A 25,986-nucleotide genomic window follows, 5' to 3' on the forward strand; every position below is an offset into this window, starting at 1 on the left:
CTACATTTCTTAAAATACAATTCAGTTTATAAATGTCGTCTTTAGTTAAATTTAGCCTGTATATTTTGAAGAATCTCTGAAAATAAGTTTATCTGTAGTTGCAACCATTTTTAATACAATAGAAAAGAAATTTATCAATCTCTTGTATGAAGCAGAAACTATAAATATGTACTGTACGCAGCGAGACTTCGCGACTCTTCTCGTCGCACATGAACACTTTTAATTAATTAAAATTTTATAACAATTTTTGAATAACATGTTTAAATGTTTTAAATAGAAATTTAAATATTTTCGTCAAAGTTTATCACGCGTGATCTCATCATAAACTTTAGACATAACTTTACATCTTTGTGTGAAAGCGAATTTTATAATTTAATAAATATTTAAATACATTAAAATATTAATAATTGAATACTTTTGTTATTTTATAAATTTCAAATAAAATACTAATTTAAAAAAATGACTTGTATTCAATAACCTACGACGCTTCGCGAAGATACACGTCGATACGCGACGTTTTTTTAAATAATAAAGTAATAACAATTTTAAATAGTAAATATTACATGTTAGAAGTTGTACTAACGAGATAAAAATAGCAAAAAACAACAACCGGCCAATGTAATTTTTTTGTTTGAATGTAATTTAATATAGAATAGGTTAAAAAAATATTTAAAAAGTAAGAAAAATATACCTTGAAGAAAATATAAAATTAACGTTAATTTAATGATTTAAAATTGTGTAAAAATAAAATACATCTTACATTTTAATGAAGAAACAGTTACTATAAAAAATATTTCAGTAAATAAGTTTGAACTTGCAAGCGACTGGATGAAATATAATACTGGAGATTCCGATTATAATTAAATATTTATTATAAAATCCTGAAATTTAATAAATCAGATATAATGTTAATATGACTCGAAAGGTCTTTGCTTCTTTTCACTGTCGATGGAGAATAATAACATATTAAATTATTATTGAATTGCATTTATAAATTACAATTATTTCTAATGAAATGTAACACACAATCGATGCTAATGGATAATATTCGTATCACAGTATAGTAATTGAAGATATTCATCAAGCGTTGGTTAATTGATGTCGAATGAAAGACACGTTTAATTGGAACGAACTTCAACGTTCACAGCAGAATTCTTATAGGAAAATTATAGAATTTCTCATTAACCTGGATATTAAACGCTTAATTTGCCGAGATGAAAGGGAATATATATAAAAAAAAACCAGCATATCATTGATATAACACAAATATGTCAAGGTTAAGATGGAAAAAACAGCTGTTGCCATCAGAAATGACAATTTTCTTGCTACTAATGTCCTTTTTTATCAATATATAACTCGTTTATACTGTAAAATTCGATGTCGTTAGCTACACTACAGCACCAACTAAATGTTTTTATTCTTCGTCTTGCAGAAATACGTACGTCACTGTTGAGGTTCTTTTATTATTTTGTTCCTATTTGCAAATGATTTCAATTACAACTCCTACGTTATTTCTTAAATTGGAGCGTCTTTATAACTAGAAAAATCAGATAACTGTTACGAAAGAACGAAATTACTCGAAGTATTTAGAATAAACAAAATAATTGTTTCTTCTAACTGAAGACTATTACATAATACAATCGAAGAAAAAATTATGATTAAATCGAATTTTATAAATTATTTTTAAAATAAATTCATCAATTTAATTTAATTTTCTCTTGTTTAATAAAGAAATCGCTCGAGATTCGCACCATCTCAAATATACATCCATTTATTTTAATAAATATTCTGTTTGTTTTCATATAGCAAAAAAAAAAGTCACGTTAAAAGTCTTTTTCCTCTTGTTTGAGACTATATAAAAATTGAAAATTGTATTTTCCATCGCCAATTTTAATGAACTTACTTATTTTTTAGCAGGTAAAGAAGCTACAGCATTGAACAATAAAGTCTCACTCTTCAGAAGGACCCAGTAGTGGTCGAGTTAATGAAAACCCATTAGTAAAACGATGGTTCGCACCTCGCCAGTAGGCCAGATAGAATTTTCCCGATTTTCTAAACGTGTATAACATTTCACTAGGAACCATTAAAATGGTCAAATTACGTAAAGATACGAGAAGCTGAAAACAGTATCACATGTCACTTATATAAACTGAAGACATTTAAATAACACAGATGTCTAGTATTTATTATTTATTATATTTATTTCAATTGTTGTGACACAAATACAAGCGATTTGGATATAATATTTTTACATAAATAATAAAAGTGAGTTGATAGGAAATATTTTATTGCTTTATAACTGAATCAATGCTGTATACACAAAAACACATGTTGGGGGATAATCCTGTATATAAGCTTAATATACTTTACTAATGTAATTTTCATAATTGTTTATTACAGTGTTCGAGGACCTGTACTTGGGCCAGTTTTGTTTAATGTCCGTGTTAACCAGGTTGTGTGAGTAAGAAGTGATTTTTAATGAGTTAATTTCTACATCCGAGAAAATTATTGATGCAAATAATACGAACCGTTTGATATTGATGGGATACGACAATGCAACACGTGACGATCTGCCAAAAGAAGGCAGTTGACCGAGATATCAATTTTCAATATTATTTTTAGATGGATTAAAACCAGTTGGAACAACCGTATTTTAATTAAATTGCTTCGTCCTACGCCACCCTGTATATTTTTCCCTTGATATTCGAGAAGACAAGTAGAAATATTTTCAGTTTTCTAAACAGAACTGATTATACATTAAATTTAAATTATGAGGTTTTGTCGATTAATTTTCAAATAAGTTATTTGGAGAAGAAATGGACGAATGAATATTTAATGCGGAAATGTGTATATTACGATGCATAAATAATTCGTAAATGATTTATAATTATTTAACCAAAATCATTAAATTTTAAAAGTTTTCATCTTTCCCATTTCTTAAATGTTTTTGAATCATTTCTTTATTACAGTGGGTATTTTTTCTTGATTATGTCCTACTGCAGTTTGTAAATTCATTTCACATCGATGTATTTTTTTTTTTTTTTTTTTTTTTTTTTTTTGCTGCAGCGACAGGATAAAAAAGACATGGTTTAATTGGTCTATTTATTTATTTTTGAACAAAAACACCAATGAATATCCAGAATAAAAATCACGTAATTCATTTTCATTCTTACGATTAATGATCGTCGCACGTTATTGATGAAATTCTAAAATAAACTTAAAGAAATTCTTTCATGTTGTATATTTTTGAAATGTTTAATTAATTTCGATTTTACACCAGTGAGTCCAGAATACGGTAGTAATAGATAAAGCTTTACTGTTTTTTTGTATATAGCAACGCGACAGTTGGACGATCTACCGGAGGATGCCTCCCAATAGGACTTTCTATGAGAAACAGGCCCGTATTTAGGTGTTATAAACAGGAAGAAATCCCGTGAACTACTGAATTACGTACCCAGCCCATTAGCGGAACGCAAGCCCACGCTAATGAGCTGGGCACGTAATTCAGTGGTTTTAATCACTCGGCTATTGGTGGGCAATGTCTCTTTGCAAAGAATCGGCCAAAGTCGATCGGCGCCATATTGGAAATCCTAAAAGACGTTAAATTCATAATATTTAAAGCTCCAGGAGTGAGTAAACACAATAACATTGAGTAGAAACTTTCGCTTGTAACAAAAACAAGAAAAATAAGGAGAAAAAAAATAACATTTCACAATAGCATAGCCTAAATTTGTTTAGTGTATAATGTAAAAATATGCTTAAATTTATATAAGACGTTAGTATTTAATAAACAAAATTTTAAAAATTCAAGTTTCCTGAAGTATATAAGCATATACGGGTATTAATTTCCTTTGCAGTAAACTAAGTTAGCTTGAGATTTCTCTACTTTAGGATTTCCAATATGGCAACCATTGGCTTCACTGCTCTGTGTTGTAATCTCTTTTGTTATGCACGCGATCTCCAGCAGATGGCGGAAAAAATTTAGTGCTTCTAGAAACATTCTTTTTACAAAAATTCTCCAGAAAACGAAAGCAGGTAGAACCAAACAGGTTTTTACGTTAGAATCCTACTTAATTTTTTTATTATCTTGTTTCAAAATTTTGAAAATTGCATCCGTTAATTTTCTACGAATTCTTAAAATCGTAGAAAATTTGAATGCCTGTTTTATTTTTAAGTCTTTTCGCCCCGTGGGCACTAAGACAGACTTTTTGCAAGTTCATTATAGGATTCGGCCAGACTTAAAATAGTGCGATCGGATGGTGAGGAACAAGTCGACATATTCGGACGGACCGACCATCCCCGAAAAATTCCTGAGATTTTTATTTTTGGAGCCATGGAAGTTTTAGAATAAAGTTCATCGGTCAATTTATCAAACTCGAATTGGAGAATATTGTTATTCTTCAATCGAATCTTCCACCCTATCATTACGTTGTACAGATTCTTTTAATTCTACTCCAAAACCATTGTTGTCTTTCCTTAAAGCCTAAATAACATTGCTAATTGATTGCGATTGAAAAGTTAAACTGTAGAAATTATTTTTTGTCAGATTATATAAAGAATTTTTAAAAATAGTTCTGAATCAAACATATTTGTTTTAATAAACGTGTACAATAAATTAGAACAAAATGCATTTTAAAATAGATAAAATGGAGAATCAAACTTTGAATTTTCTTCAAAGATTTTAAGTATGAGAGCAAATTTGTTGTGTTTATTTATAAACATGGAGTATAGTTCGTGTATGTTTTTGATAAACTTTCTCTTTTCGAAGTTAATCCCTTAAAATGTAAGTATACATTTTAAGAGATTGAGGATATACATAAATATCCCGAACTACATCGTATAAAAAACAGCGAGTCCAAACAAACACGATACTTGAAAGTTTAGATATAGGAAATAAATATTGTCATTGAAGAGTTCTAATATTGATTTTAGTGTCTAATTTCTTTACAAACAGGAAAATATGTTTTAAAAATTTTTTAAATGGATAGGCAAATATTGACAAAGGTAAATATATCAGAGTATTTGTTTGTCGATAAACTCACCCAAAAATATGAGTTTCCATTTTAAATTCTGCTATATCTTCCATTAGAATATTAATAATACTCTTTGCATATGAATCTGTAACATTATACAAGCGAATTTAGTCAGTTTATTTACTTTTTCTATTATTTATTCTCAAATTACTAAGAGGGCATATTGTCGAATTACACGAATATGATCACTATAATCATATAAATGTATCATATATTCTGGTAATTGATCTAAATGACCATCATTGGGTGACATTAAGAGAACATTTAGTTTTATTACCTTTAATATAGAGTGCTCTACAATATATTAGATATATAAATATATAAATTCATCCCAGATTTTTTATAGCATCATTTTTCGAGGATTCGATCTCTATTGCATAAAATAAAAGTTTTTATTTGCCTAAAGATAAGACGTATGTAAGCGCTAAAACAGCATTTCTGTAGAATTAATTACGCTACGTAAAAAATCTATAGAAGTTTGCATCAAAAAGTAAATTATTAATCACCATTACTAAATACTCTATTAAATTTCTATTAATGCAACTAAATTAACAATAAGAAAAGCTTAACTTTATTTTTTATTTTATAATTCTAATTATCAAAAATTATCAAAGTATATAGCGATTAAGATAATTAGAAAAGTTATTTTTGTACTTTGTTCTCTTTTCATTCATTACTAATGGATCAAATAAAAGTTTTCAATTAATATGCGCCTCTTAAGCAAAAAATATATATTTAAATTTTTATATATAATTATATTTTCTTTATATATATATATAATTTAATATAATATAAATTTTTTATATATAAGATAAAGATATATTAATGTTTTTCTGATTAATATAATTTATATTTTAATGTTTAACCGTTTCTTTCAAGTAAATATTTTTAAAAACTTTCAATAATCTTTCGTTTCCATCGATATTATGTGAGATCCCGGGGAGGTAAGAGGGTGTCGTACCTCTTTTTCCGGCTACTCACTTGTCCAGGATGGCTGTTACGTCGACGGCGCGTTACGCGTTACGCGAGTGGAGGAGGAGGAAGGATGGGGTCGACGATAAGGCGAAGCCAACAGTCAAGAAAGACACCATTTTATAACAAAACAAGATTTATTAAAATCGAATGAACAAAACTATTCTTCTACCCTCATATACAAAAAGGAGGTCCGGAGAGAGAGAGAGTTTACAAATATTTATTCATACCTCTTAACAAGTCCGTAATAGACGGAATCCGGTAAAAGGGGTTGTAGACTGTAGTAGACGGGCACTCAAAACTGTAGAATTCTTTAGAACACCTCTATAAATTCCGTAATAGACGGAGTCGTAGAAGCTTTTGTGGGTCCGACGGATACTCCTTTTGTGGGCGCAGTGTACGTCGTACTCGAGAGACGATCGGAGAGCCCTTTGGGGGGGAAGGAAGCGTCTTTTATAGGTTTTTGATGAGAAAACCAGTCACGTGATCGATAACGGATCGCAATTAGGGCCATAGGTGTTCCTGGGATTTAAATAAACGACTAGTTCGGACGCTAACTGTAAACTATCGTGCAAGATGATCTACCTGCTCCGAGGGAATAATCGTTGCCAGTCGAGGGTCAACAATTTCCCGGGTATGGAATGTTGTTGATTAAGCCGTTTATAATAGGAGTGAAATAATTTAGAAATTTTATGTTCTTAACTTCCAGATTTCACATTCACTCCATGCTTTCTTTAAAATCATCATTTAGTTAGTGTGATTTTAAAAGATTAGGTTGATAAGCAGGGGGAAGAGGTATGTTTACATTTTAGATCGATATATTACTCTCTCTCGGAAACGGTTAGGACAATAGGTGACACCTTTGCGTCTCTGTTGTTAATAAAAAGTTTTGGTTATTCAAATTTTTTCTTAAATTAAGAAAAATTTCTGAAATTCCTATATCTTGAAGAGCAGGAGCACCCAATTCACTTTAATTTACTTTAATTTTCCAAATATTCTCTGTAAGCAAAGTGCTTAAATAGAGAAAAAAAAAAAAAGTACGTCCTCTCTGTGTTTTGGTTTTTCTAAATAAGCAATTTCCGACTAAAAATAGTTTAAAATTTTGTTAATTTCGCAGAAAATAGTTTAAAACTTTTTAAAAAAACATTAAAATATTGATCAAAATTCATAATTTATACATTAATTAAATTTTATGTTCTCTAAATTGTTTGTAAATAGTCGAAACTCCTGATTGCACTATTATAAAGTTTAGAGATTAGAAACTTAGCAAATGATGTATTCTGTTTAATCAATAGAAATAACTATAAATAAAATTTCGAAATCTATTAATTGAACTTTTAAATCAATCAATATTCTTCTTGTTTTTTTTAAAGTAATTCTGTTCTTTTAGTAAACAGGAGAAGCTTTCTGCTAAAAAAACCAGTTAATGAAACTCTCTTAAAAGTTTAATTTTGAGTTAAATGACTTCATTAAACACATTTTGTGTTATCTGTGCCATTACGGTTTCTTATGGTTTCAAGTGGATATAAATTTCATATTTATATCCTTCAAGCAATTTACCTACCATTTTTATTCGAGACGGTATATTAATGCACGTAAAACGGTGAATCCATTAAATAATGATTAAAAAAATATATAAAATTTTAATTTAAATGATTAAATAATATAACTTAACGTTGTTTAATATAATTAATAATAATTAAAATTTTTAAATTTATAAATACAGAATAACACGAATCTCACCTTATATCAGTGGAAACAAGTCGAGATAACATCAACAATTGCAACCTTATTAGCGAATAGTTTCCTGTTAAATAATTAAAAACATTTTTCTACGCTTTGCTAATCACTTATAACTTTGCATGTCCACCTACTTGACCTCCTATCGATGACCCCACACTAATTAATCCTATATATACTTGTTCGTTCGTTTGACAGCAAACAAAATGCTGACGATACTCAAATGGGTACTCTTGGTTTTCTTCTTGCATTCAGATTTTGTTGAAGCATTCGGGATGAAGAGAGGAAATTGTAAGTTTTTGAATTTATTTCTTAATCCATAATTCACTTAACTAGAGCAATCGTTGCACTTTTTTCCGTTATTTTATGTAGTTGTTATATGTAAGTGGGAGAAACTCTGTTCGTATATAGTGGCCGAATGAATAGAAATCAGTAAGCAGGTTCGGTCGTTGGGTTAATAACGGGTTGGCGCTTGAAGTATTCTGAATTTTCTTTGTTTTTAATACCTAAATATGGACCAGTTTCCCGTAGAAAGTCCTGCCAGCGAACAACGCTGGCAGGACTTTCTACGGTTCGCTGGCAGGACTTTCTTGTGTGTTCTCGTATCTCATCAAACCAATCCTGTCCTTAAAAATCGATGAACACGTAAAGTTGGTCTGTAAGGTGAACTTAAAGTACTTCATCAAATATTGATATTTTTGCAGGAATGAAAGATTATGCCTCGTAGCTATACTTGGTTATTGGATTTTGCCGGATGAATAGAGTCAATGTATTTGCTTATATAGAATTTTTGAAATAGAGTTAAAATCCATAAAAGAAGAGCATTACAAATATGACTTTTTTGAAAATTTTATGCTCTTTTGTTAGTTTTGAAAGTTTTTACGGTGATTAATTTTCCCAACCAACCTTGCAACACTACTGTTACCAACAGAACAGGAGTTTGTTATACGCTTCCGGAATGCAGAAGCAGAAAAGGTATTCCTCTTGGATCCTGTGCCGGTGGGTTTGGAGTGTGTTGTTTGTGTAAGTATGTAACTGTAAAATATACCAATCGATTACAGTAGTTGTACAATAGTTTTATTTATAATTTTAGTCGAAATATCTTGTGAAGAAACAAGCAGCAATAACGGGACATACTTTACTAGTCCTGATTATCCCAGTTTCTACGACCAGGAAAGAACATGTGCCATCACTATTAGAAAACTGAACAGTAATATATGCCAAATTCGACTAGATTTTAATGTTTTTCAGCTGCGACCACCCTTTGAAGGATCATGTTCCTTGGATAGATTGGTTGTCAGCGGGCAAAGTCAAAATAGTATCATACCACCTATATGTGGCACTAATAATAGACAACATTGTAAGTATCTAATGATTGACCGCGCTATCCAAGAAAATCTCGTGTATAATTTTACGCTTATTTTAAGTAAATATAGGTGTATCGGACACAGAAGGATCTATAATGATAAACGTTATTACACTAGGAAGTCATCAGAGGAAGTTTGATATAAAAATATCTCAAATTTCCTGTAGGGATGTAGATAGAGGTGAGTAGGTTCCTTGTTGAAGTAGGGCTTATATAATTACCATTCTTATTATATCTAAATTTTCAGTTCCTTCAAACTGTTTGCAATATTACACGGGTGTTCAAGGAAATATAAAAAGTTTCAATTATAATTTCAATCCAAGATTCGATCAAATTCAAGGCAATCAACCTTTCGAAACTGTAGAAAATGGTTACTTTAACAATCTCGATTATGCCATATGCTTTAGAAAAGAGCTGGGTTTCTGCAGCATCACCTTCACTGTTGCCAATTCTACAATTTCCACTACAGGGAATAATCTTCCCTCTCCTTCCTTCGCCATTAGACAAGGCGATGGATCTTCACCCGTACAAGGAATGGCTCAAGCTGGTCCTACAGAATGTCAATCAGATTACTTGATCCTAGCCAACATACGATTCTGTGGCGGTCGTTTAAACCCCGATCTCACGGGATCTCCTAACTTTAATGCCGATGTTGTTGGTAAGTAAACAATCACTCGTGCTGTAACGTATTATATACTTCGTTCATGAAATTATTTACTTTACAGATGTGACTTCCGGACCGTTTATTGCACGTTTCGTGACAGACCGGAGGTATAATGAGAGAGGATTCGACTTAAATTATCGCCAGAATCCATGTACAGTAGCTGGATGAGTCTTGCTGCAAGTAAGACTGATTGCAACAAGTCGGTTATGCACGTGATCTCCAGGAGGTGGCGTTAAAAATTGAATGCTTTCTCTGCGGGATGACCCTTTTCCGAAAATTCCGAAAGGGTTGTAATCAGCATTAATTGAAATTTTCAAAAATATTATTAACACAATTTCTTTAAGTCCATTTTCGAATTTCATGCAATAATAGTGTGACGGATATTGCGGGAATGTTAAAGAGCCACGTGATTTTCATTCTCGATATTCATTGGTGTTTTCGTTCAAAAATAAATAAATAGACTAATTAAACCATGTCTTTTTTTAGTCTGTCGCTGCAGCAAAACATGCATCGTGTGAAACGAATTTACAAACTGCAGTAGGACATAATTAAGAAAAAATATCCGCTGTAATGAACAAAGTTTTAAATCACTTAACCATATATTTAATTTATTTAAATTTATGCTCTTCATCTCAAATTAGTAGTGTCTTGCCCCTGTACATCATACTTTTACGTTAGTAATGGAGTCGTGCTAACTTCTATCTAATCCTTTTGGGAGAGAAGTTTTAAATTTAAATAAAATGACTTCTGGTTAGCATCAAGTTTGTATACGGTTAATCGGGGCTTTTTTCCTATAGGCTTTTCATATCTGGTCTCATTTTTTATCTATCTAATTCCATTCTCGAGATTAAGGAAGAACAGACAGACAGACGGGCAACACTGGAAATTTATAGGTCTACAATTTTTTCAAACTGTAGCCTAATATAAAGAGCTTATTGGTTCATTCAATAACAATCATTTAAGGTATTTACATTTACTTCCACAATATCAATTACTACCCAATTCGTCGCTATGGAAATTAATAAAGTGCGATCGTAATGGCGAAATTAACTTTCAGCACTCGTAATTACGTCACAGCTGTGATCGATAGTTCCGTGTAAAGTTCTGAATAAACGAAAAACTAATTTCTTTTGAGAAAATTCAGTAAGACACACGAGGAAATAAAGCATTAATTCATTGAATATTAATGTATATAATGTATATTTGAACATGTTTCAATGTTTAATTTAGAAAGAAATTGAAGAAAAACAATTATTTTTATAGGGTCCTAGAAAAACATGTTTATTTGAATATTACAAGTATTTATCAATATTTAATCTTCTAATGTTTTAATTAAATTAGAATAAGAAGGAAAACATTGTAAATAAAATATAAAGTAGCGAAAATTAATAATAAATATAAGATTTTGTGTAATTAAAATTTGTTTTATTCAGACTGTCAGGAGTCATGGTATGGAGTGTCGCATACCCATAAATATGACTCCTATTTAGGTGCACACACGTATTAAAGGTTGGAAAGTTTTACGCGACTAGCCCGTTTAGTCAGACAGGCAGGGCCGTCAAGAGGGAGGAGGATCTAGGGATTTTTTTCTCGAGCCCGGAGAAACGTATGGGGCCGTCGCGGTTCCGACCCATTAATTAATAAAGAAACATTCTACATATTTCGTTCAAAGAAAACTAGCAAAACAGGCCCACTAAGGCAAAAAGGGGGCCCTCGCTACCCCAGGGTCTTCTACTTTTATAATTAATTTTCTCATCTGAAATATACTATTTAATAATATTTTGGGATTTTTTTGCAACTCGACAATTCTTAATTTAAGATTTGTCCAGTTGCAAGAGAGATGTCAATGATATCAGCTGTAATCAACAGTCAAGTATTGAAGAATCATGTTTCAAAATTAACCAATTTGTGATCACGTCTACACTCTTCTAATGCTTTGATGATTATTCGAGGCAAGATGTTATGTTTTATTTTTAAAGCATATCCTCACTGTGATTCTTCATATAGAATTAAGAAAATTCGAAAAGGATACGAACACGGATTCCTTCTGAAGTAGATTGGAATGATGAGATGTCGGCCGATCACCCACGAGTTCCAATGCAACTCGTGGGTGATCTGCCGAGAGAGGAGTACTTCTAGGGGGGACTTTCTATGGGAAAATGGTTCCTGTTTAAATGCTATACACGTTTAGAAACTCGGGAAAATTCTATTTGGCTGACTGGTGAAGTGTGAACAATCATTTCACCAACGGGTTTTCAGCCACTCGGCCACTACTAAGTCCTTCTGAAGAGTGAGACTTTATTGTTCAATGCTGTAGCTTCTTTACCTGCTAAAAACTAAGCAAGTTCATTAAAATTGGCGATGGAAAATACAATTTTTAATTTTTATTTAGTCTCAAACAAGAGGAAAAATATTTATTATTTAAATACCTACTAGGACAGATCGTATTACTAGGACTTATTACACCGGTATCTAAGTCCTGCAAAATGAGCAAGAGTAGACATAGTATAGCCTAGACATAGCCTAGACATAGTAGAGCCTAGTAGACATTTAAATAATAAATTTGTGTAATAAAGACACAAAGGCTTGAGAATAAATAAGAGGAAAAAGACTTTTAACGTGATTTTTTTTTATATGCAAGCAAACAAAATATTTATGAAAAATAAATGGATGTATATTTGAGATGGTGCGAATCTCGAGCGATTTCTTTATTAAACAAGAGAAAATTAAATTAAATTGATGAATTTATTTTAAAAATAATTTATAAAATTCGATTTAATCATAATTTTTTCTTCGATTGTATTATGTAATAGTCTTCAGTTAGAAGAAACAATTATTTTGTTTATTCTAAATACTTCGAGTAATTTCGTTCTTTCGTAACAGTTATCTGATTTTTCTAGTTATAAAGACGCTCCAATTTAAGAAATAACGTAGGAGTTGTAATTGAAATCATTTGCAAATAGGAACAAAACAATAAAAAAACCTCAACAGTGACGTACGTATTTCTGCAAGACGAAGAATAAAAACATTTAGTTGATGCTGAAGTATAGCTAATGGCATCAAAGTTTACAGTGTAACGAAGTTAAATATTTATAAAACGTACATTAGCAGCACAAAAATTGTCATTTCTGATGGCGACACGTGTTTTTTCACCTTAACCTTGACGTATTTGTGTGGTTATATCAGTGATATGTTGGTTTATTCCCTTTCATCTCGGCAAATTAAGCGTTTATTATCCAGGTTAATGAGAAATTCTATGATTTTTCTAAAAGAATTCTGCTGTAAACTTTGAAGTTCGTTCAAATTAAACGTGTCTTTCATTCGACATCAATTAAGCATCGCTTGATGAATATCTTCAATTACTGTACTATATATTACGAATATTATCCGTTAGCATCGATTGTATGTTACATTTCATTAGAAATAATTGTAATTTATGAATGCAATTCAATAATAATTTAATGTGTTATTATTTTCCATCGACAGTGAAAAGAAGCAAAGACTTTTCGAGTCATTGTGAACTCTTAGAAATGTTTACAATATAAAGAGAAGAAATTTCGATTTAAATAAATTTTAATTGAACAATATAATTGTGTCAGTTTTGATATAAATGCTGTCCAACATAGTGTAACATCGTGTTTTTACTTTAAATCTTAATTTTTTACAAATATTAACATTATATCTGATTTATTAAATCAATATTTTATAATAAATATCTAATCATAGTTGGATCCTCAGTATTACATTTTATCCCAAATTCGAATGCGTGTTTTCTAGAGCTTATCCTTTTGAGGACCCGGGTTCGTTTCCGGATCGAAATCATAACAGGAGTGAATAATTTTATCAAATGTCGTGTTCTTCTCTCATTACTCGGCTTCTCCCACTGTGAACCCGGATGGCACAGAATCCTGCTATTCACAAAAATATTGTTTTAAATAATGTTTTTGTGGAAAAAGTTGTTTATAAATATAATAGAAGCTAATTCGAGGTCTTATCCAATTGTTTACAACGTAAAAATATAAGTTATTCGATCTAGAAGACAAATATCTTCTTTTATATAATACGTCAGTTTAACACTGCAGGAAGACAAAGTCATACAGTGTTCTTCTTCGGCGGTCTTTTCTTGTGAATATACGTAAAATAGCTAAAACGAACAGGAATTAAAAAAAAGTTGAAGTCGTCCTCAAGATCCTGTGTTCTTCTAGTATTTAAAGACAAATTGTAAAAGTTCCGAAACGTGTGTTTGTCTTTTACTTACTAATAGGCCTATAGTTATAAAATTTTCGTTTTGTTCCTATTTTTATGCAACAAAAAATGTTCATGTATAAAATTAGTCGATGTTCATGTTGTTATTACATTAATTTCGAATATAACAACAATACTTTATTTAAAAAAGCTTCCATAATAAGTCTACTTTGGAAATTTTTAATAAAAACTTTTGTAAATTTACCATTACGAAAATCACTAAATTATAAATAAAAATTACTTTGCATAAAGTCATACGTAAAGACGACACTTCCCAGAAGTTTCTTCAATTTAAAGTAATGGAGACTTACATAAAAATATAATTTTAAAGTCTTTTAATTCTCCTGTTTTCGAAGACCAATTTAGAAGTAACTTGAAGAAATAAAAGTCTTCTAAAACATTAAAAAAAATAGATTTAACTTTGTGATAATTTTTAATGATCTATTTTTTTTTTTTTTTAATGTCTTAGAAGACTTTTATTTCTTCAAGTTACTTCTAAATTGGTCTTCGAAAACAGGAGAATTAAAAGACTTTAAAATTATATTTTTATGTAAGTCTCCATTACTTTAAATAAAAATTACTTTTTAGCATTTTAATTTCTATATTTACATAATTGATGAAAAAATACGATTAAATCATATTGTTTCCCATTATTTCCTACTTAGATGGCGCTGAGATCGAAAATGTTATGACGTCTGTGATGATGTCATCTTCGATCGTAGCGCCATCTAACATAGCCGGAGACTAGATTTAAAGCACTGCTGCTTATTCGAAAATTCTATCGTAGCGCCATCAAGCTCAGCTCTTAATTATTTGCAACATATTAATTCAAAATGAATGTGATTAATTCACGCGTATTCTAAATTTTTATTATTTCTTATACTTTGATTACCCAGAAGATAAAAATCATTTATTTAATTTAATAAAAATATAAAATAAGTATTAATTATTTTTTGGCGAAATTTAGACTATGTAAATTGCTACCTAACAGGAAATTATTCTTTGATGTTTTTCTCGAAAGGGAGGTTTAATTTTATGATTATGACGTAAATTTTAAATTATTTTAATTATGCCATAAAATATCCTTAATTTTGTTATAACATAAAAAGAAAAGCACGATAAGTATAACCATAAATATCTCAGATTTATAATAATAGACGCCATTTTGAAATACGACGGAAGAAGATTACAAAACTTCCTGTGTGAATATAATATGTTTACGGTGTAAATGCCCATTGATTCTGGATTAATCCAGCAGATATTCATGTTTAGACTTACGCTAGAATTTTTAATTTTCATTTTAACTTCTAATTTTAAGAATAAACTTACATGCAATTCGTTTCTGGCCGCCATTTTGGAAAATGGCCGTAGGAGAAAATCCTATATCTTTACTTTTATTCATAAAAAGTAAAAATTAAAATAACAGTAATTTTAATTAGATAATAAATAAATAATAAAACCAATGGGATCGGTTAATCTAACATTAAAATTAATAAATTCTAAGAAATTTTTCTTTTAAAAAATTCCGAGAACTACAGGTGAAATACACTTTTTAATTCCGATTTCGACAGAGTCGAAAGACAAAGAAAGACCAGTAAATTACTTTCACTATTTCTTACTTTGTTTTATCCATATATATTTCGCTTAACAGCCTCTTCAGTGGATATTACACTGTTGCATTGCCAGTACTTTTATAATTCATCAAGCAATCCCAACATGCGTCAATACATGCGCCGGTATTTAAATTTATACAATTTGCATGTCCTTTAATACAATAATCTTCTATAATACGTCGTTTTTCACGATTTTTTACTTTATACAGTATTTTAATATTATTTCGATCGCTAATACAATTTGTTATGCTGCAGTGCTGTTGCCACGGGGATTCTATTCTGTTTACTCTAATTGCCGCCTCATGCTCTTTCAGCCTCACTTCCAGTTTTCTTCCTATTTCTCCAACATAGCATTTTCGTTCTGTGCATGTACACATCAATTCATACACGACTTCAGCCATCTCCAAAATGTTTTTTGGTTGTATCTCACTTGCTTTATTGATCAGACAAATGCCTTTGTTTAACTTATTTCTTTGTTCGCCTACTAAGTTAACAGAAAATAATTCTTTAATATACAGTTTATATTTTTCATAAAATTTTGAAATATATGGTACTTTAATATATAAATTTTCTAGTTTTTTATTCTTAACGTTATATCTATTATTAATATACGTACTATGCCACTTATGTATAAGCTGTCGCGGATAATCATTTAATAAATATTTTTTAAAAAGGTTCTTAATTTCAATATCAATATATTCTTTTAAAGTTGTTCTATTAAGTATTTTCTTTAGTTCCATCAAAAAAATTCTTTAAAATTAATTCTTTGTATAGATTTTTAGGTATATTATAAGTATTAATATGATCTATGTTCCATTACTAAATAGGGTCTAATAAAAATCTTCCTTCTGTTGCTGTTCGAGTAAAATGTTGCAATAATGATGCCAGAAACAAAATTTCTCAGCAAATAATAGAAAAAGAAATCGCCACTTTTCATTTTGTCTGAATTAAATTCTTTTTGCATTCTGCTGCTGCTTTCCATATACAGAAGTCAAGGAATCCTACCGCTTCGGAGGGGGCGAAATCGAATCTGAGCAAGAAAACCCAGGACTTTTTAATGGGCGGTTTGTCCCATGTAAATTGAGTCCTGTCTCATCACCCGGTCTTTACATTGTGTGTCAGATCGAATCCATGATATGTACCAAAACGTATTGTATTGTGTTTCATTTTGCCTCTTTCCACCTTGGGGAAAGAGCAAAATGAAACATAATACAATACATTTTGGTGTTGATTATACTACGTATAAGCAAGAATATTTTCTGGTTTATTTTGTGAAGGCCACTAAATTCTCATCAGGCTCTTTCTATTACGTTCTTCAGCCCTTTTGTATTTCTCATTGTAATTTAGAATCGACTTAACTACATATTCTCTGATGAAATACTTCCTTACCTATTTGTTGGTTATTGCAATACAAAGCAATACTAAGAAATTAAAGCTTGTTGAACTGTTCTTTTAGTCGATTGTCTCCATGTTTTCAGTCTACTTAGTGTTCTAATTTCCATTGTTACCGTTAGTGCTTATACTCCTGTAAAATTCTTTGTTTTACTTTCCTGAGCTCTGTTATACATAACAGTGGAAAGTATGGCGATCGGTCAAAAAATGACCCCCAAGATTTTTACATTTTTGGACTTGGGACACCTTGAAACGTCGAGAAATGCAAAAACTTTAGTTGTTTTTCTCTGTACATGTGGATGTTAGTGTTTGAGTGGAGGTGGGCATGAGTTTGTTCATTCTCTTTGAGGGCTTAATAACTCTTATGCTTTTCGTCGAAAATTTCTTAAATTTTGCAGGGAAATTCGCGTATTAGGGAGATCGATGTTATTAAATTTTGATGGTTAAAGGTTCAGGAGGTGGGGAGATAAAGGGGTTTCGTGTGGGTTATCTCGAGTAGGATGGCAGTTAATGACGATTTTACTCGTATTAGCATTTACAATTTTTTATAAAATCCGTACCTATCCTCAAAATTAAGCATTTTGCCATTTTATAATAATTAAAAATATAAAAAGTTTTTCAGTAAAATATTGTAACAGATTGCGCCACACGCAGTTTTAAATGTTTCCCGGAAAGTTAAGCAACTCGTTGTTGGATTTTTTAAGGTGGGTCATGACATCTGTTTGCTGAAATAAATGCTACGCCTCAAGTGTTACTTTTACAATGAAGTTTACATGCAGACAAACGTAATCTGCGGCAATATAAAGGTGCATTAAACACAGTCCAGATTAATTATCATTCGAATCAAAACTTTAAACTGTGGGAGGAGTTTCCATCCTAAGTTAAGGAATTGATTTAGACCAATGATAATCCCACGAGCAATTGATTCTTAGAATAAGCTAGGTCATCCCAATTTAAACTTCAATCTTGTCGTATTTGATACGACAGGGCACAACTACCGGTATGTTGACACTAGAAGCAATAAAACAGACCTCTCAGACTTCGCAATAATTAAGGATAATCATTACACGAGGCAAGAAATATAATTTAAATTTTCCTCATGGAAATAAATGTAGGAGTGTCGAACGAATCTAAATAAAATGAAAATCGAACTTCTGAAATATTAAATTTTTAAAACTTTTATTAAATTTATTTACGGAATTGCTTGGAACTGAGTGAAACTATTTACATTTCACTTCATACCCACTTTAATGCATTACTTATGTGTTTTATGAATTTTACTCGAACCAATATAACTTAATTCCGTTTATATTATTGACAGAAAGTAAATTTACTTACATAAATGTTCTCGGAATAAGTTTATTTCGAGATTTACTTTATTGAAAAGATAATTCTCGAACACTTCTCAAATATTTCAATTTTAAAAAAGATTTCCTTGCCCTCGTACACGAATTAAGTTCAGTGACACGTTATCCTATGGGCAAAAGGAGCAATTGCCCACCAACATAAAGCCTCAAATCAATCTTTTATTTTAAAATATATATATATATATATATATTCTTTCCCCGAAGAAAAATGCCTGAAATCAACACCTAATTTAAATTTGTTTGGGCTTCATGCAGTTATAACGCGCCATTGACTAAGTTTCTTAATTTTTCTTTAATTATTACCGCCAGACGGCTGACTCTTTAAGGCATCAGCCTTCCTTTCTGATGGATCCGAGATCGAATACGGACAAGCAACTTCCCAGAAATTTTTTGTGAATGGTCAGTCCGGATATGTCGGGCCTGGCGAACCTTCGATGGATATGGAAAATGGTCGCTTAGTGCTCGCAGGATGAAAAGATTATATTGTCTATGCCAGAGGTGGGGCCTTCAGTGGCTTCTAGTATGGTCTGCAAAAATATATTTAAATATAATATATGCGCAATTTCGAACGGTGTGTGCTGAGTTTACATGATTCTGCAACTTGCAATACAACCCGAAATCTTAATCAAAAGGCGTCAACTCTAGAATGGGTCCAACCTTTGGTCTATCCTACGATTTTATAGAGAGTATCTTAAATACGAAACAGGGGTGTATCTAAGAACACATTATCTTAATTATTTTGATTATGTTTACTATACTGTATATTAATTTAATTTTAAATGCTTGTGAATGAAATTTCTACACATCTTTGTACATGTAGAAAACGTCATACTTACAGCGTCATATCGTTAAAGAAATTTCTGTGAAACGTTAAAATAGATAAGGATCTTGCTTATTTACAATGTGCCATATACGCTTCTAAAGATTTTACGCGTAATTTTTACGCTTGTGTATAAAATTCTTTCAAATTAATTATAATAAAAGACATTTAGAAACATTTCAATTAATTTTCTTACTTTCTTCCACCATTTTGAACCCGGATAAAGCTATTTTAGTTTCAAAATTGCCGCCATTTCTCCTTTAAAGAATACAAATAACTTTTTTTAATTGATACCAACGTGGAAATTGTAAAATATACGTAAAAATATTATTCATTTGTTTCAGTTCATGACCTTCCACGTGAATTTATTTACTTGTAATCCCCGAGTGATCTTAATTACTTAACGTTAGACAGGCTGGAACACTTAGAAAGTCGTAATCATTTATAACTTCCCGTTTACACCCACTAAACTCCATTAACTTCTATATCCTGTTGGAAAATTACATTTCCCGTAGATTAAACACTAAATGACAATTTTACAGATTTAATTAAACAAATCAATTAGAAGGCACTAAGTGGGAATAATGAAGGGCCGTCTGTCTATCACGTTTTATATCTCAAATAACAATTGATTTATAGAGCATACTGCTTCTTTATCACACTGTTTATACACTACAAACCAGTGTTTTTTAAAATACATCAATAAAACCGGTTGCAGAAATTAATAATTTACAAAAAAGGGTAGCATCTTCGTGGGAAGAAATGAATATTTCATAAACCTCAATTTAAATTAAATTAAAATTTTATTAAACAAATCTATAAACTTTTTTTTCGGTAGACAAATTAAATGTTCAAGTGTATTTCATAGACTAAACGAAACTCTAAGTCAGGTAGTTTCTGGGTGACGCCTCATTTCCTGTGGGGCAACACAGAAAGGTGACGTCAAGAAGTCATTCACCCCACAAACGAGGCATTCAGTTTAATGGTGTCATCTACAGAAACGTTAAAATGCTGTTTTTGGTTCCGTTTTAGGCTTTCTCTTTTATCAAAAAAAAAAAAAAAAAATCTAAATTAATATTATTTATCTCTTCTTCTTCCTGGATGTAAATTCTTTATATTTAATTTAAAAAATGACATTTTTTAAATGATTAAAAAGTAATGTATGGCAGTTAAATCTCTTAATTCGCAGAGAGAGAGAGAGAGAAAAAAAAAATATATGCTGTCTTCCTCTATATTATTATATAAATAATACAAAATGTCAAATAAATATAAATGAATAATTTGATAAATAAATAAAGTAGATGATGATTGTAGTGAAGTGACTAATTTTCTTCTTTTTCCGTCTCGATGAACAGTCCTAAAACTGAAAAAATAAACCATATTTAATCGTGTGTTTAGTAAAGACATTTTGTAATTATAGTTATTAGTAACATAAAAGTAGAAATGGACAAGAATTAAGGATAAAAAACAGAAAATACACTAACAATTAACCTGTATCTTCATTAAAATGTTTGTATTTGTGTTAATGAGTATTGTGACTCTCCTTACGAACCAATTATTATGTAAAATACAGTATAATGAGACAATTATTCTATGTAAGTTTCTCTTCTTGCCTCACAATTTTTACGATACATTTAACTTTAATGTGATTATAATTAAGTTACGATTATATTATTCCATTGAACAAATGTTATTTTTCGTGTATTGTATTAGTGACAACTACACTTAAGTGTTTTGAAAGTTTAATTAGCATAAAGTAATAATTGTAAATGATTTATGCTAATTAAACAGGAGGAAGAAAGAGAAACGTAACTTACCACACGATATTTAAATTAGATCATACAAGGTAACTGAACGTATCTTAAAGAGAATCCATATTGCGAGTGATTGGCATTTAATCTTGCATTGTTATTGCTTCTGACTTTCAGCATGAATGGTTTGCTACGAGCTGCAAAACATCAAAATACGTAAAATGGAAGAGTAATTTTCTGGAGGCGGAAAATAGCAAAGTGTTACTTACACAAAACAGAATTAGTTGTGAGCAATCTGGTACCACAGAATCTGTCTTCTCCCGACCCGTATCCACTGATAGAACCTTGATCTATACCTATGAAGTCGTCGTCGTTGCACACCGTTCCACTGTAACCCCCGTCGAATGGCTGACCCCACGAAAACGAGCCAGGTGATTCCGTTTCCCATTTTATGGAGCAGAAATTCTCTTCTACTCTGATGCAAACCGTGTATCTCAAGTTACTCAAGTACCTCACTTTGTTTCTCTGTAAAGTTCCATAATTAAAGCTGCGCACCAATTCGCTGGGACTACGATAGTACTGAAGGCACCCCGAAGGAGCTACAAGGAGAGAAAATATATATAGTCCTATTATTCTGGAAAAAGACGTAAAATGTACATTATAAAGTCAACCTAAGCATTAGAAGGGGAGGATGACAATTATATTTTTTTAGGCTCACCCATGTCTAAACTTCCACATTCGATCATGGTTATTTTGATTTTCCACATTCGTGACATCTTATCTCCATTGCTAACAACACTGAGGACTACTGGATTTCCGGAACCTCTACCCATATCCACGTACACTGCAAGATAATAGCTTTGTTACCTGTTATAACACACAATAAAATGTCTTCTTAACTTATATAAGAGTAGCTCGATTTAGAAACACACTTCTAAAGCAGGTTAATTTCAATGGACACCACGTTTTTATGTAATTTCCAAGAATATACGTAAAAATAGCTATTTATCTTCAAGGTTTCGCATTGTTATAGATTTACAGAATATTGACTCGGCAGTTTATTCTAGGAAATTTTTCATTACGGTTTAATTTAATTTCTCTAACTCCTATCTAATTCTTTAACCCCTGTTTGAATCATTTAAAGAAGCCGTATTCATCAACTGTTTGGCCATGTTTCTAGCAAATCCACTTACAATAGGCAATAAAGAAAACTTAAACTTCTTGAATTATAAATAGACCTAGGTTCGAAATTACTCACTTGCCAAGAAACTTCTCATGGCGGACAATGAGAAAAATTAATATAACTTTCAGAATTGTAATTTATAACTTTAAAATCAAGTGATAATGATGATAATATGATAAATGTAGATATAAATATTCAGTCTTTTGTCCGTGTCAAGTTTTAATTGATTATTATCAATAATAACCTTATGTACAATGAAACCTCTGTAAACCGGATTCGCACGGTACCAAATATGTTTCTATTCTAGTAAGGTTCCGTTTTGGACAGGTTTAATATTTTATGGCATTATTATGTCATATTAATTCGTCTAATATGGGAAAACTGTGGCATGTATGGCAGTAAAACATGTTAATAAAACGGAAACCTGCCCAAACAGGAAAAATTTTTCGGTAGCGTGCGTGTCCGGTTTACACAGGTTTTACTATACGTGCAATAATAAGCGTACTGAAGAGTAAACTACAGTGTACAGTAATTTATACTTTACCGGATAGTATTATATAATACAGTAAAACCTGTGTAAGCCGGATTCGCGCGGTAACGAATGTTTTTCCGATTTGGCGGGTTTCCATTTTCAACAGGTTTTACTGTACATACTTTAGTAGACGGGCCATAGATGAGAAAATAAATTATATAATTGTATACCTTGGCATATATCTTGGCATTTAACTATTGATAAATATAATCATGACATGTAAATACATAATCTATTTTTGATAGGTCCAACTTATCATCTATCTGATAACAGAATCATTATAAAGGGTCTTTCGTTTTAACAAGTTTTACTATACTGCGAGTATTAAAGTCACCGTATTCTATATACACACGAATATTATTTAGTAGCGATATACTCTAATATTAAGATATATCCTGGTATACTTGATAAGAATATCACATAAGAGTAACAAATAAACGCTAATTACGGTGTTGTCCCTTGTTGACACCACACATGATGGGCAGTCTGGCTCCGACAGTAGTACGAACCATGAAAGAATCTGTAGTGCATTGTCCATTTTCATCCGGTTGAGACAGGTTGAACTCGATCAGATCCAGTCTGACTTGACAGATGTTTTCCAACTTCTCGATGGTCACTTGACACGTGTCCGTTCCATTCTCGACGCTCGGATAATTGGGATTAACGAAAACGGTTTCGTTCTGCTTAGTGACTCCTCCGCACGTGAACTTAACTGAGGGTAGATATTTTTTTAATCGTTAGAATTCCGATTTTCGGCGCGTGACCGAGCGCGTTTTTCCCCTTGACTTACACAAGCAACAGGAACTAAATCCCCTGGCACACGATCCAATGGTCGCACCGTCTCTTCTGACGCACTCTGCATAACTCATGCAAACTCCCTCGTCTCCATTATCTCCTGTGCAGGCCGAATTTTGATACCGAAAAACTGTCAAAATGTCACCTGATACAAAGCAAAAAACATCAATTTTCGAGAATTTAAAAAAGAAATACTTTTAATATTTAATTCTATAAAGTAAACTATGCATAAAAATGTGTTTTAAATACAGAAAAAGTATTAATTAAACAACTTTTAATTAACTCAATATAAATTTAAATTTAAATTCGTCTTAATGACTGTATTCAATTACTATTGGTCGTTATTTGAAGTTTTGATGACGTAATAATACTCTCCAGAACTTGGCCTATACTTTATTTTAAAAAATGTTATTAAGTAAAAGTTTTAAAAATATTTTAATTATAATTTATAAAATAAAAAATACGTCAGGATATTTATTTTCAAAAAATAATTTTAAAAAATAAATTTATAATTAAAGAACAAATTATAAATATGAAGAGGCGTCAAAATGGATATTGTCGCCATCTGTTATCGTAAAACGCAATTAAAATATCTTAAATAATTATTACGATAAATAATTAAACACAAGTCAAGCTTTTAATACTGATATATAAAAAAAAAATAAGCATTTTTAATATAAATATTCGTAACTTGCATAAAAATGTTTAAATTAATTAACAAAATTATTAATTTTTTAAAAAATCTTATTGTTGCGTCATTGATACTTGAAAACACTAGCCAATGATAGAAATGTATTTAGCATCGTCACAAATTTTAAATTTTAAAAGGAGAAAAAACGAATTTTTAAAAAATTCAAATTTAAAAAATCGTTTTATTAATTAAATGAAGTATGTAATTTTTAGTTTTATTTATATAAAATGAAAGATATAAATTTTATAGACTTATAAACGAATTTTTATTCTTTTAAATTAAAGATTGTTGGTTATTATTATTTGAAAAAAAGAAATATATTTAATTACTTTTTAGCGTGATAATATTTAAATAAAATATTTTTAAAAATTAAAATTTAATTTAAAATAAATTATTTTATATTTCGGTGAAAACAAATTAAACTTTTTTAAAGAGAAAATCGATGCAAACTTTCAAAAATAAGAAAAAGTATTTTTTTTATACAAACTTGAAATTTTTGTTTTCCGATTTTTCGGGAATTTCAACGAAAAATTTTTTTTGAAATAGGAAAATTTCCCTTAAAATAGGAAAATATCCCTTAATGGAAAAAAATAGGGGAAAATTCTAAAAAGCAGAAGAAATTATTTACAGTTAAGGAAATAATTACTAATTACTAGATATTAAATGATGTATTTTTTCCCCTCTGTAAAGTAGGGAAAAATTTTTCCCTATTTCAATAAGAGGAAAATATACAGCAGGGAATAGGAGAACAAAATAATATAAAAATAGGAAAAATGATTAGGGATAATTATTTAAACTAGGAAAAAATAAACTTTTCTATTTTAAGAACAGGAGAATAATTTATTCTAATTTTTTATAAGTTTTTTTTTACAGACCTGTGCATAAAAATTTCCTTTTAAAAATGGCAAGTTAAAAAAAATTAATCAATAATAATTATAGTCTTACAATAGTTATAAATATTAATTAAAATATTTAAAAACAAGAATGATTTTTATTTTCATTTATTTTTAATGAACGAATTTAATTTGGTCACACTGAAGATATATTACTGTGACAGAAGGGCATTAGTATTGTTAGTATAAGGCCTTTTTATTGTTATAAAAATATTGTAAGTGCTAGTATGATTGTTCTGAAGGTTTATAAGGCTGTCTGGAGGTATAAACCTTCAGAATTATATTGGTATAAGGCTGTTAGTACGTTAGACAGGCTGTCCGAATGGTACATTACCTCGATGTAAGGCTGTTAGTACTTCGTTTTAAGGCAGGTAGCGTGTCGCTACGGTGGTATATTATTAATTTTCGAGCGTTTAAGTGTACTTACCGAGGGTCACCGGGCGATTTTGGGCACTCCCGGTCGAAAAAAACGAAGCGACGACGATAACTAATCCAAACTGGCGCAGCATCTCCCAAGTATAAGTCAAATATTGAAGCGGGGTATAGGAGTGTTAGAAGCTAAGTAGATCCCGTTCGACCTGTCGACTGAGTCATACGTCTATAAACATAATCACTGCAGGTAAACCCGGAAGTGTGGTCCGGGACGTTTTTATATATGTTGGCCAAAAGGTCGCGCGATAGACGTCGTCTATAAGCTATTTTTCTACCTTCCTAACCTCGGTCAACGTTCTGATGGGTCAGGTAAAGCTGTTAAATCCTGCAGGCAAACTACAACCTCCTAAGGATCTGACCTTGAGATGCGCGAGCGGAAAGGAGCCGCGAAAGAACGTTATAGCAAGTTCCGTGTTGCACGTTTTCTCTTCCTGCTGATACTAGGCCACTTTCACGTCATCTATCATTCTTTATTGTCCTCCTTTGTATTGCTAAAA

The 25,986-nt window shown here is 30.7% G+C and overlaps 2 protein-coding genes across 2 annotated transcripts; one reads left to right on the forward strand and one right to left on the reverse strand.

Annotated features, from left to right (window-relative positions):
- The first annotated feature begins 7,931 nt into the window (after window positions 1–7,931).
- Window positions 7,932–9,943, forward strand: LOC136977620 (uncharacterized). Its single transcript, XM_067273155.1, has 6 exons — window positions 7,932–8,036; window positions 8,613–8,768; window positions 8,839–9,105; window positions 9,182–9,292; window positions 9,359–9,769; window positions 9,837–9,943. Exons 1-6 carry the CDS (start codon window positions 7,952–7,954, stop codon window positions 9,941–9,943), a joined length of 1,137 nt encoding a protein of 378 aa, XP_067129256.1. The 5' UTR covers window positions 7,932–7,951.
- A 10,106-nt stretch (window positions 9,944–20,049) lies between these two features.
- LOC136977621 (uncharacterized) lies at window positions 20,050–25,566 on the reverse strand. The gene is made up of 7 exons (XM_067273156.1): window positions 25,485–25,566; window positions 23,469–23,618; window positions 23,127–23,390; window positions 21,682–21,807; window positions 21,233–21,562; window positions 21,030–21,160; window positions 20,050–20,575 (listed from the first exon to the last, which is right to left on the reverse strand). The coding sequence occupies exons 1-6, from the start codon at window positions 25,564–25,566 to the stop codon at window positions 21,045–21,047; spliced, it is 1,068 nt and encodes a 355-aa protein (XP_067129257.1). The 3' UTR covers window positions 20,050–20,575; window positions 21,030–21,044.
- Window positions 25,567–25,986: the final 420 nt, after the last annotated feature.

This window comes from Centruroides vittatus, unplaced genomic scaffold, assembly GCF_030686945.1.
Source record: "Centruroides vittatus isolate TY-2023 unplaced genomic scaffold, ASM3068694v2 contig_461, whole genome shotgun sequence".
Taxonomy (NCBI): Eukaryota; Metazoa; Arthropoda; class Arachnida; order Scorpiones; family Buthidae; genus Centruroides; species Centruroides vittatus.

Excerpts from the sequence above, each read along its gene's own strand:
- LOC136977621 (XM_067273156.1), bottom strand. The coding sequence starts at position 25,566 with ATGCTGCGCCAGTTTGGATTAGTTATCGTCGTCGCTTCGTTTTTTTCG. Across the intron at positions 21,808-23,126 it reads TGTCAACAAGGGACAACACC|TGTACGTGGATATGGGTAGA; the intron begins GTAATTAGCGTT and ends ATTATCTTGCAG. Across the intron at positions 21,161-21,232 it reads CACAACTAATTCTGTTTTGT|CTCGTAGCAAACCATTCATG; the intron begins GTAAGTAACACT and ends GATGTTTTGCAG.
- LOC136977620 (XM_067273155.1), top strand. The coding sequence starts at position 7,952 with ATGCTGACGATACTCAAATGGGTACTCTTGGTTTTCTTCTTGCATTCA. Across the intron at positions 8,769-8,838 it reads GTTTGGAGTGTGTTGTTTGT|TCGAAATATCTTGTGAAGAA; the intron begins GTAAGTATGTAA and ends TTATAATTTTAG. Across the intron at positions 9,293-9,358 it reads CTGTAGGGATGTAGATAGAG|TTCCTTCAAACTGTTTGCAA; the intron begins GTGAGTAGGTTC and ends CTAAATTTTCAG.